At 43.4% G+C, this 17,714-nt stretch overlaps 1 protein-coding gene and 1 long non-coding RNA gene across 2 annotated transcripts; both read left to right on the top strand.

The window, feature by feature from the left end:
- Positions 1-10,317: 10,317 nt before the first annotated feature.
- LOC115801179 (uncharacterized) lies at positions 10,318-14,044 on the top strand. The gene is made up of 3 exons (XR_004021720.1): positions 10,318-10,445; positions 13,645-13,746; positions 13,946-14,044. It is a non-coding gene; the product is annotated as an uncharacterized LOC115801179 (long non-coding RNA).
- A 1,200-nt stretch (positions 14,045-15,244) lies between these two features.
- LOC115801178 (transcription factor 7-like 1-A) lies at positions 15,245-17,714 on the top strand. The gene is made up of 8 exons (XM_030758921.1): positions 15,245-15,287; positions 15,813-15,890; positions 16,121-16,191; positions 16,293-16,355; positions 16,547-16,694; positions 16,820-16,927; positions 17,049-17,091; positions 17,348-17,714. Exons 3-8 carry the CDS (start codon positions 16,160-16,162, stop codon positions 17,626-17,628), a joined length of 675 nt encoding a protein of 224 aa, XP_030614781.1. The 5' UTR covers positions 15,245-15,287; positions 15,813-15,890; positions 16,121-16,159; the 3' UTR covers positions 17,629-17,714.

The raw sequence follows: 17,714 nt of genomic DNA, 5'->3' as shown, positions 1-17,714 counted from the left end.
CATTAAATTCCAGTGAAATATATTTGTTTGTGGTTGTGATGTGACAAAATATGGAAAAGTTCAAGGGGTATGAATACTTTTGCAAGCCACTGTATTTGACTTGTTTGCCTGAAGTAGCTGGCAGACTTTGCTCCATTCAATGAAAAAAAAAAAAGTCACATTTGTTGTAATACTGCAGGGAGCTTGTGCTTGTTTCCCTGATATATATTCCCCAATTTTGTCTCTCTCCTTGGTTCCCTGAATCTCTGCAATGGAAGCGAAGAGTGCAAAGTTAGCTAAACAGTCATTACTGATAGATTAATGGGAAATAAGGCAGGTTGAAATAAACAATAATCCTTTAAGTGTTATGTTTACGTGATTGTTTTCCTGATAATATCTGCAGTGTTCATTCATCTCTCCCAAACAAGGAGGAAGTCTTCCCAACCAGCTGACAGCTGCACTCAGAGAGAGAGAGAGTGAGTAGAGACTCCATGGTAGCCACTTTGCTGTCTGTTTGGTTTTTTTTGGCTAAACAAACAAACAAAAAAAGACCAACAGGAAGTGAGACATGATGGAAAGAATAGGATGTCCTGTAAGAGGATGGCCTCAGTATTAATCCAGTCCAATCAGAGACCAGAGCTGCAGTGAGGTCACTTCCTGTCAGAGCTGCACCATCATAAGGAAGCTCTGAAAACTGTCAACTGCAGTTGGTCTATATTAAAACAACAGCTTTGTGAAGTCAGAACGTGTGAACGCTGCAGCGAGCAGAGAAGAAGACAGACCGGATCCTCTGACACATTCACACACTTACACAAACACACATCCTCTATTTAACCTAATGAAGTTTTTTTGTTTTTTAACACTGTGTTATTATTGTCGGTGTGGTTGCCAGTAGCAATGTTGACATCAGGAAATAGAACATCTGCTATAACTGGAGGCATTGCCACAGCAACACAGACCCACAATGCCTCTGGAGCAAAGCAGCTGTTCAGTCCAGGGGCGAGAGACCCAGAAAATGACAGAGACTGCAGGAGAGAGAGAGAGAGACACACACACACACACACACACACACACACACACACACACAGGAAAACCACAGATCCTGACAGCGTAACTGTGAGTTCCTAGAACATCACTCTGCCCCAATATGAGTTTCACAAAGGCAGCTTTCATTTATATAGCTGCTTTTTAGTCCCATCTATCTATTCTCAAACACATTCATACAGGTCAATTATTTTATGTATCCTCGTGTTACATCAGCTGAAATTTCCTGCCCAGTCCGGCGTGCAGGAACCAAAACAAGTCGCCTTCCAGTTAGTGGCCAGACTAATTAAAGCAGCAACTAATTCATGAATTATTTTATGTATATAATGTTTTCCATTTTATTTCATTTTATTATCCATCTTCTCTGCACCTGAGCTGCTAAAATGTGCAAATTTCCCCAGTGTGGAATCATTAAAGTTTTATCTTATCTTAAGAGCAAATGATGAAACTAGCATTTATGTGGGAGGAAGGATGTATCCTTAAATTTACTCTATAATTCACTCTTGCCAGACAACCTTGTTATCTGTAGATGTCCCTCACTAGATGATAGATTTCAACTCCTTGCTCTTAAACAACAAATTTGCAATGACATCTCAGTAGGAAACTTCTCTGAATGGATCACACTGAAGCTGGACTCAATGTGACCATTTTTTAGCCTGGATTTTGGTACAACAGCCAAGAGTAGGCAGGAAAGTAGGGAGAGTGAGATGCGCAGGAAACACACAGGAAATAGTCTGATTAAACTCAGTTTTAAGCTCTACAGCAAACAAGATCTTTGACTATTCAAGCAGCAATCTGGGGAGCTGAAAAATAAGAGCCAAAAACTGCAGTACCTCTAATGGCCACTTGAGCCTGGCTCCAAAAGTGAGTCAATCTCCACAGATGTTAATGTTAAAATACCCAGTGTTATTGTAGCAAAAAAAAAAAGGTTTCCAGCCTGGGACAAAAACGGATGGGTCCCTGAGCCTTAACAAAATCAGAACTGATGAGGTGTAAAAAAAAAAAAAAAAAAAAAAAAAAATCACCTCTGTGCATTTTTACGAAGAGGTAAATTAGGTTTAAAGTGTACTGACACATGAAACTGTAGACGAGAGGTGTCAGCTAGGTCTCACCACCTAGACCAGGGGTCTCAAACTCGCGGGCTGTGGGCCTTTCTTGACATTTCGCTTTCCCCTCCAATTAAGAGGAGTTAGCGAAATGTCAACAAAGCAACTTAAAGGGCCAAATTGCATGTTATTTTTGACATAAATCGCAGACCGGAAGTAGGAGGCAGGGCCGGATGCGGCCCGCGAGTTTGAGACCCCTGACCTAGACCGATCTACCATGTTTGTGTTATTGCTGCCTTCTGAATGGGCAAATAATATATTTGGCTGTCACTTTGTGCTAAATAGCATACATGTAGCCTGTGTAAGCAGAGTTTGCAAATGCTGCTTGCTAGCTTGGCCCTTACTTCATAACTTGGCACTGTACTCTCTTGTTTTGATATGCTCACTTCTGGCTCCAAAATGCTAACTTTTAGGCTTCAAAACAGCACTTCACAAACCAGTGGGAGTTGTCACAGGGGCTACCTCCAACTTTTATATACAGGGAATGTTTCTGAAAGCATAAACTGAAGAATGTGTTACAGAGTTCTAATAAGAAACACTGTTAGATGTTATATGATGTTCAAATATTACATTTATTTATATTTATTTATAGGGGGGGGGGTTGATTATTAAATTTGATCAGAATACTGACCTTGGAAGGCGTCTGTACTCTTGGACTGGACGTCCGAGCTAAAGAGCAGCTGATTCCACTAAATTCTTCAAATATTTTAGTCATCATTTGTCATCCTGCTGGTTGAGAAACGTATCAGTACCCACTGAAAGGAAAACTGTTGAGCATGACAGAGAAGCACAGAGAACACTGAGATCCAATGTGAAATATGAATCACGGCCCAGTGTGTGTTTGCATGTATGCCTGTGTGTGTGTTTTCAAGTTAATTAAAGTTTAAATTTGTACTTCCTCTGCACAGTTCTCATGGAGACTGTGGGAGAGACTGAGGATGTGTTTGATTGTATAGTAACGCACAAATACACACAAACCTCCATACACAGAGTGAGCAGATAAGAACTCTGCAGGACAATAGGAGCCTCCGTGGTGTGCAGCAGTATACAGACCAGCATAGCTGTGCAGCTGCAGTGGAGGAGGAGAACCACTGCTGGACATTTTCTGATTAAAGGAGAGAGAAACAGGACAGGAAAGAATAGAATATACACAACAGTCTATGCATGTTGTTGGCGTTTTAGCTCTATTGTTCTGTTTTGTCCCAGATCTGACAAAGCTAACTGTATTAATGATGAAGAGGCTAATATACACACATGCACGCCGAGGCAGGGCAGTGTTTGGTTGTTGGACAGCAGAATGGAGCTCCGTTGTCACATCTGCAGCTCTCTGCATTTTCCTTCATACAGAGGGCGAAGGTTATTCCACCACTGGGAGGCCAGAGGTCAGAGGTCACCTCCTCCTCGTCCTGCAGCCGCTCCCTCCCTCTCTGATGTCCCAAAGCTGGAGTTTGTCTCAGTGTGAGTTTGCAGGGTTCTTTGTAAAGAAATACAGAACATTTTCATCCTCTCAGTGAAGAGAAGAATTAGCTAACAACATTCTACATTATAAGGATGGACTACACTCACAGCCACTTTATTAGGTACTAGGCTGCCCCCCTCCCCTTTACCTTCAAAACTGCCTTAACTGCCTTCTTCATGCCATAGATTCAGCAAGGTGCTGGAAACATCCCTCAGACATAACAGCATCCCACAGTTGCTGCAGATTTGTCAGCTGCACATCCATGATGAGACTCTCCCATTCTACCACATCCCAAAGGTGCTCTGTTGGATTGAGATCTGGTGACTGTGGAGGCCATTTGAGTGCAGTGAACTCACCGTCATGTTCAAGAAACCAGTTGAGCTTTGTGATATTGTGCTTTATCCTGCTGGAAGCAGCCTTCAGAAGATGGGCATAATGTGTTCACACAGTGGACATGGTCAGGAACAATACTCAGGTAGGCTGTGGTGTATAAATGATGCTCACTTGGCCCTTACGGGTCCAGACTGTGCCAAGAAAACATCCCCCACACCATCATCACACCACCACCAACAGGCTGAACTGTTGATACAAGGCAGGATGGATTCATGCTTTCATGTTCCATCCATTCATCCATTCTCTTCAGCTTATCCTGTTCAGGGTTGTGCGGGGGGGGCTGGAGCCTAAACTCCACACAGCAAGAGGTCTGGGGATTGAACCCAGACCTTCTAGATGTCATTCTAGCTGTGAGGCAGCAGTGCTAACCACCACTCCACCGTGCCACTTTCATGTTGTTCATGCTGAATGTTGCAGCAGAACTGAAGACTTGGGGGTGCCGGGGTGGCTCAGAGGTTGAGCAGGCAACCACATACATACGCCGCGCAGCGGTGCAGGCTCGAATCCCAGCCCGTTGCCATCCCCCGTGTGTCCTCCCCTGCATCTCTGCCCCCCAATCCCCTGTCACTCTCCACTGTAAATAAAAGCTGCTGTGCCCCCCCCCCCCCCCAAAAAAAAGAACAGAATAAAGACTTATCAGATCAGGCATTTTTCCGATCTTCTATTTTGGCGAGCCTGTGTGGACTACAGCCTCACTTTTCTGTTCTTGGTTCACAGGAGTGGCACCCAGTGTGGTCTTCTGTTGCTGTAGCCCATCTGTTTCAAAGTTCCACATGTTTTGGGTTCAGAGATGTTCTTCTGCATACCTTGGTTGTTGGCTTGACTGTGTGAGTTGCTGCCATGTGATTGGCTAATTAGATATTTGAGATCACAAGCAGATGAACAGATCTACCTAAAGAAGTAGCTGTTGAGCGTATAATGCAGCATTTATTAATAAGATATTAATGAGCGTCAGCGTGAATAGCAGAAGGTATGTCTTTCCACCATTTAAAAAATTAAGCAGCCTTTAAATCTGTGTTATATAACACTGCAGAGTAACAGAATGAGTTGTGAGAACAACATTATCACCTCATAGAGATGATATAGCTATGACAGCCGCATCCACCTGATACCGGTCCAGCACTCACACTTTAGCTTCATTTTTTTTTTGTCCATATAACAATAAATTAGCTGCTTCTGCTTTTCACTGATGTCATAGGAGCAACTAGGTAAAGCAAAACAATCATCTGAAACTAGGTACACAACTCTTGCACAGCATAAGAAAATTGCATACATGATTCTCTGCAGGTTTGTCACTAGAAGTGACCCTGTTCCCCCTCATTTTAGTCACTGTTAAAGTTAACAGTAGATAAAATGCATTCAATCAGAGCTATTTTAAAATGATTCACCACTCGTTTCCTCAGGAGGCTGAGAATGAAAAAGGAGTAAACAAAACAGAATTTAAATGTATATTTCCAGTAAGTGGTTTTTGTGCAGCTTTCAAGCAGCAGAAATAAGTTATGATGCATTATTAATTTCATGTGTTAGCAAGCAGCTGTTCTCTTACATCAGGATGTGTAAATTATCAGTGACATCATTTGTTTGGAGTTGCTCTACTGCTGTTTGTTGTTTGGAAATTAAGCCCAATATTTGCACTGTTTCTGCTCCAGCACCATCAGTAGCTCATTTCCACCTGTACCTGTATGCCGCTGAATGCTGAGCAGGAAGGGCATTGTGGGTTTTTCATGGCTGTTCCATTTGAAACGGTTGCCTATCAAAATGCTGACGGGAACAGTGGCGGTGAATCATGACTGCAGCTGAAAACCAGACAGACGAGCAATTAGCTGAAACTCTTGTCTTTTGATATTATCATTTTAGGTACTACTTTCAGTAAAAAAAAAATCCTTTGCAACAATAAACAGAATAAAATGTGAAAATGACCACAATTATTTCTGTGTATGCACAAAGCAAATCAGTAATTAGAGGTCAAAGGTTATAGTCAGTGAAACCTGCATAACCTTCAGAAGCAAAGCTTGTTTTCTTTTATATGCTATTTGTGTCTATCTGCTGCTACAAAAAGCTCAAAAATATTCACTCAATAATCTTCATTTATTTTAATTGCTGATCTGCTGGGTAGCACTGTGGGGCAGTAGTTAGCAAGGCAAGAAGGCACTGAGTTCAATTCCACCTTGGCTGAGACCTTCCTGTGTGTAGTGCTCCCTGTACTCCGGTTTCATCCCACAATCCAAAGACATTAAATTAGTGGGGTTAGATTAACTGGTGATTCTAAATTAGGTGTGAATGTGAGTGTGAATGGCTGTCTGTCTCTCTGTGTTAGCCCTGCGACAGGCTGGCGACCTGTCCAGGGTGTACCCTGCCTCTAGCTGTGTGACAGCTGGAATAGGCTCCTGTGACCCTGAAAAGGATAAGATGCTGATCTGCTATGAATTTTCCACTTGAGTTGCCAGCTGTGTCAATGTGTCTGCATTTGGAGTGCCACCAAGATCAACAGCGCCATCTGGCGGTTGAGTAAACTGAACAACAGCCTCTTAATTTAGAATAGAATAGAAATCTGGAGCATCTCCCTTAGTAGTGTGTACAATTAAGACACATGAAGTCAAAGCCTTATACAAGTTCTATAAAACCTTGCTTAAGGAAGGAAGGAAGGAAGGAAGGAAGGAAGGAAGGAAGGCAGGAAGGTAGGTAGGTAGCATTTAGAGGGAGAAGACCAAGTATAAGTTAAAATACATACAATCCACACATATCCATTGTGTGAAGCATTTATGCATCTTAGACCTGTGGGACTTAATAAAACAATGAAGCATCATAATAAGTGAACCACCTATTTATCATGTGCTGTGTCAGCTTTGTGTGTGTGTGTGTGTCAGCTTTGTGTGTGTGTGTTTGTGTGCGCTCCCATAAATCACAGTAGAGTGGTTACACCAGCGGGAGGCTCTGATCTCCATCTGTTGCTCAGCACCTCTTCATGTTCTTCTGTGGTGAGAACAGGGCCGGCTCTGGGTATAGGCAATATAGGCAATTGCCTAAGGTGACAATCTTCCAGAGGTGGCGCCGCTGCTTCAGCAAAAAAAACAAAAAAGAGTAATTATTTGTAGCCCTCCCTGGCGCCCTGCTCTATCTTGAAAATCAATAATGAAGAAATATAGGAAAAATAATCTGTTAATTGCCACCTTACTGTGGTGGAGGGGTTTGTGTGTCCCAGTGATCCCAGACAGGAGCTACGTTGTCCAGGGGTCGACCCGCGCTGATCTGCAGTAGAAACTTATTTAGGAGAAAGCTTGTGAATACAAAGCATTACAACATTAAGCTCTTGCAGCCCCCAGTTTTTCAACAAAAACACTGATAACACAACACACTGTTTTATGTGCAGTCTGTCTGCGCAAAGAGGTGGAGCTGTTATAGAGACGGTGAGCTCAGGTGGAGGAAAAGTAAATGTTTTTCTAGCATCCAAAAGAAGCCCCCCCCCCCCCCCCCCCCCCCCACCACCACCACCACCACCACCATTAAACCTTTACTAGGAAACAGCTGGAGGTCCTTCATCAACCACCTGATCAATAAGTGAAGAAAAGAGAATTTTGTAGCTGCTCCATCCACCCTGCTTGTTTTAAACAGCAAAAAACTGCAGTACGGAAGTTAAAATATGCAGATGAACTGTTAATACGAAAAAAGTATTTCTTATCCAATTACTCAAGTAATTGATAGAATACTCAATTACTAAAATAATCGATAGCTGCAGCCCTAGGCATACTTCAAGGACCTCCTTAATCCCACTGACACACCTTCTGTGGCCTTGGTGTGCGTCTTGGTGTCTGCTTTTTTTTTTCTTTTTTCTGCGTCTCCAGTGATGTGGACACTGCTCCGGTCTGTCGTGGTGAAGAGGGAGCTGAGCATGAAAGCAAAGCTGTCAATTTACCAGGCAATCTACATCCTTACCCTCACCTATGGTCACAAGCTGTGACTAAAAGAACAAGACAGCAAGTACAAGTGGCAGAAATGAGCTTCTTCCAAAGGGTGGCTGCCCTCCACCTTACAGATAAGGTGAGGAATGCAGCCATTTGGGAGAGACTCGAATTAGAGCTCCACCACATCGCGAGGAGCCAGCTGAGAAGACACCTCTGGACCCTGAAGAAGTTGATCCTTCAGGGATGTGCCCTGATAGGACGCTGCACAGTCGAACACGACTCTTAATTTCTGCTTCACAGGGTGGTATACAGCATGTTATGGTATATACCACACCTTCCCTTCCATGTGTGTCAGTTCATCATTTGACAATTGCACTGCATAGCCCTTCTTAATCAGGTCCTCCATGAAGTTTGTGTACTCTCATCAAAAGCAGTCATTCCTGAGAAATTTACGCCTAAAGTTATGTACTCGCTGTTCTGCAATGGGGCGATTATTTGGCACGTTGACCAATCTGTTTTTCAGAGGTAGACATATAGTGTATTCATGCTCTCATTCACACCTATGGGCAATTTAGATTAGCCAATTAACCTAACCCCAGTAAGTGCATGTCTTTGGAATGTGGGAGGAAACCGGAGTACCCGGAGGAAACCCACGCAAGCACGGGGAGAACATGCAAACTCCACACAGAGAGAGGGAGAGGCCTGGGCCAAGGTGGAATCGAACCCAGGCCTTCCAGATGGTATTCTAACTGTGAGGCAGCAGTGCTAACCACTACGCCACCGTGCTGCCCCTCTGTCCCTCTGTGTTGGCCCTGCAACAGGCTGGCGACTTGTTCAGGGTGTACCCTGCCTCTCGCCCTATGACAGCTGGGATAGGCTCCAGCCCCCCCGCGACCCTTAACAGGATGTGCGGAAGCGAATGGATGGATGGATGGATGGACATATAGTGTAGTGGCCATCAATCAGTTTTACAGATTCCATAACCATATCCATAAACTGATGGTCCTCTCTTGACATCTCCACTTCATCATGTTTTCCTCCCTCTGGAAAATCCACCTCGAACTATTGAAGCCACAGGTTCTCTAAACTGCTCACTGATATGCGATTTACCATGGCCTCAGCTGGGTTCTTCTTATCTCCACGACTGGAAGTTTCTCTCAATGGTCCATTCACAGTCTAGCTTGGTTCTTACAGCGTAAGGTCCATTACCAACACTGCTCACCACCTCCCACAGCTCCATAGCTTTTGTTACATTTGTCAGACTCACTATTAGGCAGATTTATTTTTTTTAAGGTAAGGCCACCTTTCCAAATCTTTCTGTATTGGTATGTTTTCCTTACCTACAGGTATCCCTCTTTATGTGAAAACATCTGGAAGATCAATGTTGTCATCACCAGACAAACTACTGACCTCCAAGCCTGCCACCACATAAGTACAGACAGGTTTCTCTTCATTCATGGTTCTCAGTAGTATGTCGGTTTTCCTTCCACTGAGTTTCACTTTGTCCATTAATGCCTCTGTGCAGAATGTGGCTGAGCTTCCTGGGTGTAAGAAGGCGCAAGTCTGCACCACCACACTTCCCTTCTTGGCTTTGACCTGGACAGGCACTATAGCAAGTGTGCAGTGGTCTTCCCCGGTTTGTGTCTTTCTCCTGATTGTCCAACTGTATGGCACTTGTGGTGAATGACTTCTTAATTATGACCCTTTTCTGATATTATTGTAGGGTCTTTACCCACAATACAAAGCGCCTTGAGGCGACTGTTTGTTGTGATTCGGCGCTATATAAATAAAATTGAATTGAATTGAACTGAATTGAATCCTTGTCGTTGTTTTGTTTAATTGTGGATGCTTTAACAGTTGTGATATCCCTTAAGTCACCAAAGACTGGGTGAAGTGCAATTTTGGCTCGTTTATTAATAAACGCCACCAAATCCTTAAATTTGACTATTCTGTCACTTTACTCTTGCATACCACTTACAACACTTCTCCACCTTTCACATAACTTTTATGGAAGCTTTGCAAAGATGGCTTTCAAGTTTCCAACATTGTTAAGCTCCTCCATGTAACTAACTTCAGCCATGGTGTTACAGCAAGCTGTCAGAAAGAGTGAAAATGCATTTAAAACTTGTGCATCCTCTGGCTTGATAGGCGTCCAGCTCAAGACCTTGTTCATGTAGGCGATGGCAATTCTGGCCTTGCGGTAGCCTGCATCTGGCTTCATATGAAGGCAGCTATTTATCAGCTTCTTATGTTGTCCACTAGTGAACTGCTCTAGGAAATTGCGTAATTCTACTCCATGCTCAAAAGCGCGGACAAATGTATTGTAATCTAGAGGATCACAACGGAAGGTATGTCTAAAGGCGGCAAAGTCATAATTTTCTGCTGCTTCACCATCAACTCTGTTATATTATTCTGTCGTGTCATAACACTGCATAGTGTTTCCCATGCTGATCACCTGCTGCAAAATTCCCTCTAGATTGTTGTGCATGAGCAGTTTGAAAAGGCATTAATTCTCCACGTCAATTTTCTGTATCGGTGACTGGTGTTTGAATTACAGCAAAGGTAAGAATCCAGAATCAATAATCATTCAAAAACTTCTATAATGCTTAATTTTGCATCGGAGGGGGCAATAGCAGTTTTCAGATCTAGCTGTTCTCTTTTTGCTATCAATTCAGCTTCCCGCCGTTCTAGATCTTGTTTTTGCTTGAGAGCTGTAGCTTGTGCTAGCAATGTGGCTCTCTCCACTTCAGCTTTGAGGCGTAGGCAGTGGACACCTTGCTCCCCGCAGCTAACCCATGCCGTTTGCTCTTGTTGCTTAAAGCAGGAGACACCGCGGACACGCTGGCAGAAGGCTGGATGTCTGCATCATACTGTCTAGCCTGTTCTCCGCGGTTCTCGACTGCTTTAATCCACATCTCCGCATGTTGCATAAACCCACGATCACGGCTTGCACTGGATCCAAAAACTTTGCTACTTCTCAAATTTTTCCTCATGCATTAACTGTTTCAAGCTATCATTTATCTTACGCAATTCCCCAAACAAGTCTTGATAATCCAAGGCTAATTTCTGTTTAACTGTGTTCACATTAGCATCACCTTCCATTAGCTGTTCAACTTGATTAGCTCAGCTAGTTAGCTGGCCTAGCTTAGCCTTCCTAGCTTAAGTTAGCCTGTGCAATTTTTCCTCGACAGCCTTTTCTGTTATTTTCGGTTGCCTTTTTTTCCCAAGCTAGTTCATCATCACTCTTGTCCACTATGGCAAATTTAAACAATTAACCAAGCAAAATTTTCACTGCTTACCGTGGTTCCAGATGGGCAATTATCCTCAATCCACCTTACACGGGGATATTCTTTGCTAACGTGATTCCTCCAGACAGTCGAATCGTTTCCATAAGCCTCTTATCCTTTTCAGTATTCCCTTTCACACGGAGTAAGAGGTTTTTCTGATTAAAGATGTAGGGGCATTTTCAATAAACCAAGTTTACAAATGGTGATGGCCAAAAAAGAAAAGGAATGTCTTCCACTTGCATTTACGTTTTAAAGATTTATTTACTTGTTATGTGAAAGTTCCCAAAAACAGACTCATGTACACGGTCAGAAAAACTGTGAGACTCCACATCCCTCAGCCCATGCTCCTTCACTCATCAAACCACACAGGTTCCCATGCTGCAATTGCACTTCCATGCTTGAAGTGTTTGGCACCTATTTTAGCTTCTAATCACAAACAATACAGTTTTGTTACCTTAGACTGTAACAAAACATGACACACTTGTTTAAATTATTAATCTTGAAATGACCAATTAATGCAATTATAACCATCCAAACAATTATTAGTCATACATGAACTTAATATTAAACCCAAAAATATAAAGTAGAAATCTGGCGCCTACAATACTCCTAGCCCCCCTCCCCCCCCACCCCGGACAAGCTGTCTGGGAAGAGGGACGTCTGGGCTTCACTAGGCTGCTGCCCCCGCGACCCGGCCGGATAAGCAGAAGAAAGCGGATGGATGGATAGATAGAGGAAAAATAAACAACCAGACCAGCAAACCATTGCCCCCACCCCCAACGCTGCCGCTTGCCCCAGTATCATTATGTGTTTGAAGTCTTTAACCAACCGCAAGGGAAAAAAAATCTAGGACTTATCATTTATAAAAGAACTTTATAAAAGAATAACAGCTGTTTTCTTCAATAACTGATGAACTACTTTAAGTATTATTATTATTATTATTATTGGCCAAATAGAAAATAAAATATTATGATTTCCAAGGACTGTTTCTAACAATGCATCAAAGCAGTATTAGTTTGTCACAGAGATGCCTGTAAAACTTTAATCTGCAGAGTAACTTGTTACTACAGCTGTTAAATAAATGTACTATATTTCCCTCTGCAATATAGTTCCGTTTAATCAGCAAATCATAAATGTCAGTATTTGTATTAATGTTGTGACTGGTTGAGCTGAAGCTGAACTAAAAGAAAGGAATTTTGTTGAATCAAATCAAAATGTAAATGCTCATGTACCTTGTTAGTTTTATTAAATTAATAAAGATAATATATAAAAAAGAGGGGTGACTATGTATATATAAAACAACTGAACTGAACATATATATATATGTAAAAAACATGAAACAAATCACTATATTATGTATAACTGGGTGTCTGCATGTGTAACAGTGCATTATACTTGACTGATCGTGTTATATAACAAAGTAAGAACTATCGTTTGGTTTCAGTTAATTCATAAATACAACACTTTTACAGGTATTTTACTTCTTTATTTAAAGTTCAGTACTTATATAAAAGTTTTTGCTAAATACTCTAAAACTAACTGATTTAACAGGTAAGTTGTACCTTGTTCCCACATAATACTTGGCCATAGTTTAATTCTGTAAGATGTATAAGATGTTGGTCCCTTTCTAAGAGGATCAAAACCTCCTATGAATGTGTGCCACAGGATCCCAGACAGTTTGTTATTCTTTTGTTCAGACAGAGCACAGAACCCCCCCCCCCCCCCCCCCCCTCCCCCCCACTGTCATTGAGATGGACATAAGAGAAGAGTTCGAACGTGCCATTGAGGGAGTGGAGTGGAAAGACCTGAATTCCTTGCTTGAGGGTGCCATAAATGACCTGTGTGGTGAAAAAATAAATCCTTCACCTCCACCTTCTTTGCCTGCTGGGTCACCTGCCTCCCCTCAGCCAGCAGCAGATAGTCCCCCTGCACGTTTGCAGCAAGTTCCCCAAATAACTGCTCCCCCCACCACAGTGCCAGCTTACATCTATAGTCAGCCAGGGACAGGTAGCCAGGGACAGGTAAGACATGCAGAGGTGGTGACAGGTGTCATTAGATTTTTATTGATAAAGGTACTTAAAACTGTTGGATGCTTCAGGCCAAAGGAAAAAAGTCTGCTGTCACCTTCCTTTTATTTTAGTCATGTATAACTGTAATGTGACGTTTTGCTGATCAGTAAATGTAATCAATGCCAGTGAGTCATGATTCAAAAGTAATAATTCAGCAGAGCAAACTGAAGCCGTCAAGAACAATAAAAACTATGGATGAATGTAGTTTTATGCAGATGTTCTCCTCCCACTGATCACCATGTTCTGTGTTGTTCATGTAATCTTCTCTGAATCTGGTGGGGATTAGATTACCAAGGGTTCAGTCTCTCTACACATACTCTATGTTTCTATGGTGCTTATCATGTGGTCTTTGAAAGTCTGTACTGTCAGTATTATGGATTTTGAACTTTCTCCATCCCTCCACAGAACCTGCTGTATCATTGGCCTGTGAGCGGCATTCCCACAGCAGCCACTGCTCCTCCTGCTGTTCCTGTTCATCCTGCTGCTCCTGCTGCTCCTGCAAACCCAGTAAGCTCCTGATGTTTTCCTCCCACTGATCACCATGTTCTGTGTTGTTCATGTAACCTTCTCTGAATCTGGTGTGGATTAGATTACCAAGGGTTCAGTCTCTCTACACATACTCGATGTTTCTATGGTGCTCATCATGTGGTCTTTGACTGGCTGTACTGTCAGTTATGGATTTTGAACTTTCTCCATCCCTCCACAGAACCTGCTGTATCATTGGCCTGTGAGCGGCATTCCCACAGCAGCCACTGCTCCTCCTCCTGCTGCTCCTACTCCTCATGTTTCTCCTGCTGCTCCTGCTCATCCTGCTGCTCCTGCTGCAAACCCAGTAGGCTCCTGGTGTTCTCCTCCCACTGATCCCTGTACTCTGTGTTGTTCATGTAACCTTCTCTGAATCTGGTGTGGATTAGATTACCAAGGGTTCAGTCTCTCTACACATACTCTATGTTTCTATGGTGCTCATCATGTGGTCCTTGAAAGGCTGTACTGTCAGTATTATGGATTTTGAACTTCATCCCTCCACAGAACCTGCTGTATCATTGGCCTGTGAGCGGCATTCCCACAGCAGCCACTGCTCCTCCTGCTGTTCCTGTTCATCCTGCTGCTCCTGCAAACCCAGTAAGCTCCTGATGTTTTCCTCCCACTGATCACCATGTTCTGTGTTGTTCATGTAATCTTCTCTGAATCTGGTGGGGATTAGATTACCAAGGGTTCAGTCTCTCTACACATACTCAATGTTTCTATGGTGCTCATCATGTGGTCTTTGACTGGCTGTACTGTCAGTTATGGATTTTGAACTTTCTCCATCCCTCCACAGAACCTGCTGTATCATTGGCCTGTGAGCGGCATTCCCACAGCAGCCACTGCTCCTCCTGCTGCTCCTGTTCATCCTGCTGCTCCTGCTCCTCCTGCAAACCCAGTAGGCTCCTGATGTTCTCCTCCCACTGATCCCTGTACTCTGTGTTGTTCATGTAACCTTCTCTGAATCTGGTGGGGATTAGATTACCAAGGGTTCAGTCTCTCTACACATACTCGATGTTTCTATGGTGCTCATCATGTGGTCTTTGAAAGTCTGTACTGTCAGTTATGGATTTTGAACTTTCTCCATCCCTCCACAGAACCTGCTGTATCATTGGCCTGTGAGCGGCATTCCCACAGCAGCCACTGCTCCTCCTGCTGCTCCTGTTCATCCTGCTGCTCCTGCTGCTCCTGCAAACCCAGTAGGCTCCTGATGTTCTCCTCCCACTGATCACCATGTTCTGTGTTGTTCATGTAACCTTCTCTGAATCTGGTGTGGATTAGATTACCAAGGGTTCAGTCTCTCTACACATACTCTATGTTTCTATGGTGCTCATCATGTGGTCTTTGAAAGTCTGTACTGTCAGTATTATGGATTTTGAACTTTCTCCATCCCTCCACAGAACCTGCTGTATCATTGGCCTGTGAGCGGCATTCCCACAGCAGCCACTGCTCCTCCTCCTGCTGGCCCTTCTCCTCATGTTGCTCCTGCTGCTCCTGCTCATCCTGCTGCTCCTGCAAACCCAGTAGGCTCCTGATGTTCTCCTCCCACTGATCACCATGTTCTGTGTTGTTCATGTAATCTTCTCTGAATCTGGTGTGGATTAGATTACCAAGGGTTCAGTCTCTCTACACATACTCTATGTTTCTATGGTGCTCATCATGTGGTCTTTGAAAGTCTGTACTGTCAGTATTATGGATTTTGAACTTTCTCCATCCCTCCACAGAACCTGCTGTATCATTGGCCTGTGAGCGGCATTCCCACAGCAGCCACTGCTCCTCCTCCTGCTGGCCCTTCTCCTCATGTTGCTCCTGCTGCTCCTGCTCATCCTGCTGCTCCTGCAAACCCAGTAGGCTCCTGATGTTCTCCTCCCACTGATCACCATGTTCTGTGTTGTTCATGTAATCGTCTCTGAATCTGGTGTGGATTAGATTACCAAGGGTTCAGTCTCTCTACACATACTCTATGTTTCTATGGTGCTCATCATGTGGTCTTTGAAAGGCCGTACTGTCAGTATTATGGATTTTGAACTTTCTCCATCCCTCCACAGAACCTGTTGTATCATTGGCCTGTGAGCGGCATTCCCACAGCAGCCACTGCTCCTCCTCCTGCTGCTCCTGCAAACCCAGTAAGCTCCTGTTCTCACTCATATTACTGACCTCTGTGAGCCTCAGCAGAAACATTGAGGCACATTGTGATTATTCGCCTGCATATTTCAGTCCTTCAGATGTGTTTTCATCTCACAGATGTCACATGTTCAGATTCAGTGTTTACATCTAATAGAGAGGGTAAATACTGCCATCTGGTGGATAGATGATACTATTGCATCTTGAGTGATCACCTGTTCTGTGGTTTTAGTGTTTCCAGAGTAACAACATACTGCAGATTCCAGATAGCATGGTGAAGTACCTCCGTCCTATTGGAGTACTGTAAGTAAAACACACAAACACATAAGTGAACACAGCTGCTGAACATCTGCATCTTCATAAACTCTTTGTGTTATCTCATATGTCTCTCTGTGTCTGTGTAGGAACGGCGTGTTGGTGTGCGACTTCACTCCATCCTGTTCTACAGTCAACACACCCACTCCAAAGTAAGTTTGCTCTGCTACTTCTTGACTTTTTTTGTTTGGGACTGGATCATGATCTGCGCCTATCTGTCATTTATCTGCACTTGCCTGCATGAATGTATTCAGCCTCCTTTAATGGAGCTTTGATTCAGCTATACAGCTTCACAGCTGCACACAGCGGTAAAATGTGCTCTTAGTCTGTGTTATTCCTGTAGAAAGAGGAAGCGTCAGGAAGAGGGCGGGGCATACATCAAAAAGCCACCAAATGCCTTCATGATTTTTCTAAAGGAGCAGAGGGCAAAAGTGAAGGCAGAAATGAACATCAGTGATAATGCTGCTGTTAATGCAGTCATGGGAAAGAGGGTAAGTGTGTAAATGTACATAGATTTATGCATCTGTTAATGTTTTATGCTCATGTTTGTGCCTGTGTACCAGTTGTTATGTGTAATAGCAGTGTGGATGCTGACAGTGTATTCTTCTGTCCACAGTGGAAGTCGCTGTCGTGGGACCAGCAGGCAAAATATTACCAGCAGGCTGACCAGGAGAAAAGGCTCCATGCCCAAAAATACCCAAACTGGTCCACCAAACATAACTACGTGAGTCCAAAGTGAAAACATACAAATCATACATGTACACATCACTGCACTGAAGCTGATGAAACACTGTCACTGCACAACTTGTATCAGCTCGTGAAAAGTCTGATGTGTTTGTTTTCAGGGCAAAAAGAGGAAGGGAAGCCACAGCTGCACCTGCAGCACAGGTAAGAGGAGATTTCTGGGAATCACAGGGATTTTTTCATGGGAAATGTGATGACAAAACAAATTCCACCAAAACAATCCAACTGACGTACAGAACCTCCTCATATGCTGAAGAACTGACCTCGCTCTGACTTTCATACCAATTTATTCAATGTTTCCATTAAATGTTGCTCACTGTGGGTTTAAGAATCAACAACTTGTCTTGAAGGTGGTTTTAAAAGTCTCAGAAGTCTCACTGCATTTTTGTTTGTGTTGCAGCATCTGCATCTAAACCAGGAGCCATTCAACCCCAGAGACAGGCATCCTTTGGAGCCACTGGAGAGGATCCTCTGTCAGTCAAACATGGTCCCCTCCTTCCTGCCACACAGGACCCATTATTTCCTCCCTCAGACCCCTGCACTGGTCCTCAAGTGCACCAGGATTCACTTCCATCCACATCAGTGGCCTCTGAACGTCAACCCCTTGAAGCCATTGCCACTGATTCCTACCCTGTTCATGCAGACTTGTCTACAATAGACTTAAGTCTGTTGTATCAATAATTAACTTCACGCTGAACGTTTAAATTTTATTAATTTTAGTCTAGCTTTTTTACCTTTTACTTGTTACCTTTCTGAACTTTTTACAT

This window comes from Archocentrus centrarchus, chromosome 21, assembly GCF_007364275.1.
Source record: "Archocentrus centrarchus isolate MPI-CPG fArcCen1 chromosome 21, fArcCen1, whole genome shotgun sequence".
NCBI lineage: Eukaryota > Metazoa > Chordata > Actinopteri > Cichliformes > Cichlidae > Archocentrus > Archocentrus centrarchus.
This window is presented reverse-complemented; position numbering and strand designations above follow the sequence as displayed.

What these genes read in the sequence shown, in the direction of transcription:
- LOC115801178 (XM_030758921.1), top strand. Translation starts at nt 16,160, where the DNA reads ATGGTGAAGTACCTCCGTCCTATTGGAGTACT. An exon ending in GTCAACACACCCACTCCAAA is followed by an intron (nt 16,356 to 16,546) that starts GTAAGTTTGCTC and finishes TTATTCCTGTAG; the next exon opens with AAAGAGGAAGCGTCAGGAAG. An exon ending in ATGCAGTCATGGGAAAGAGG is followed by an intron (nt 16,695 to 16,819) that starts GTAAGTGTGTAA and finishes TTCTGTCCACAG; the next exon opens with TGGAAGTCGCTGTCGTGGGA.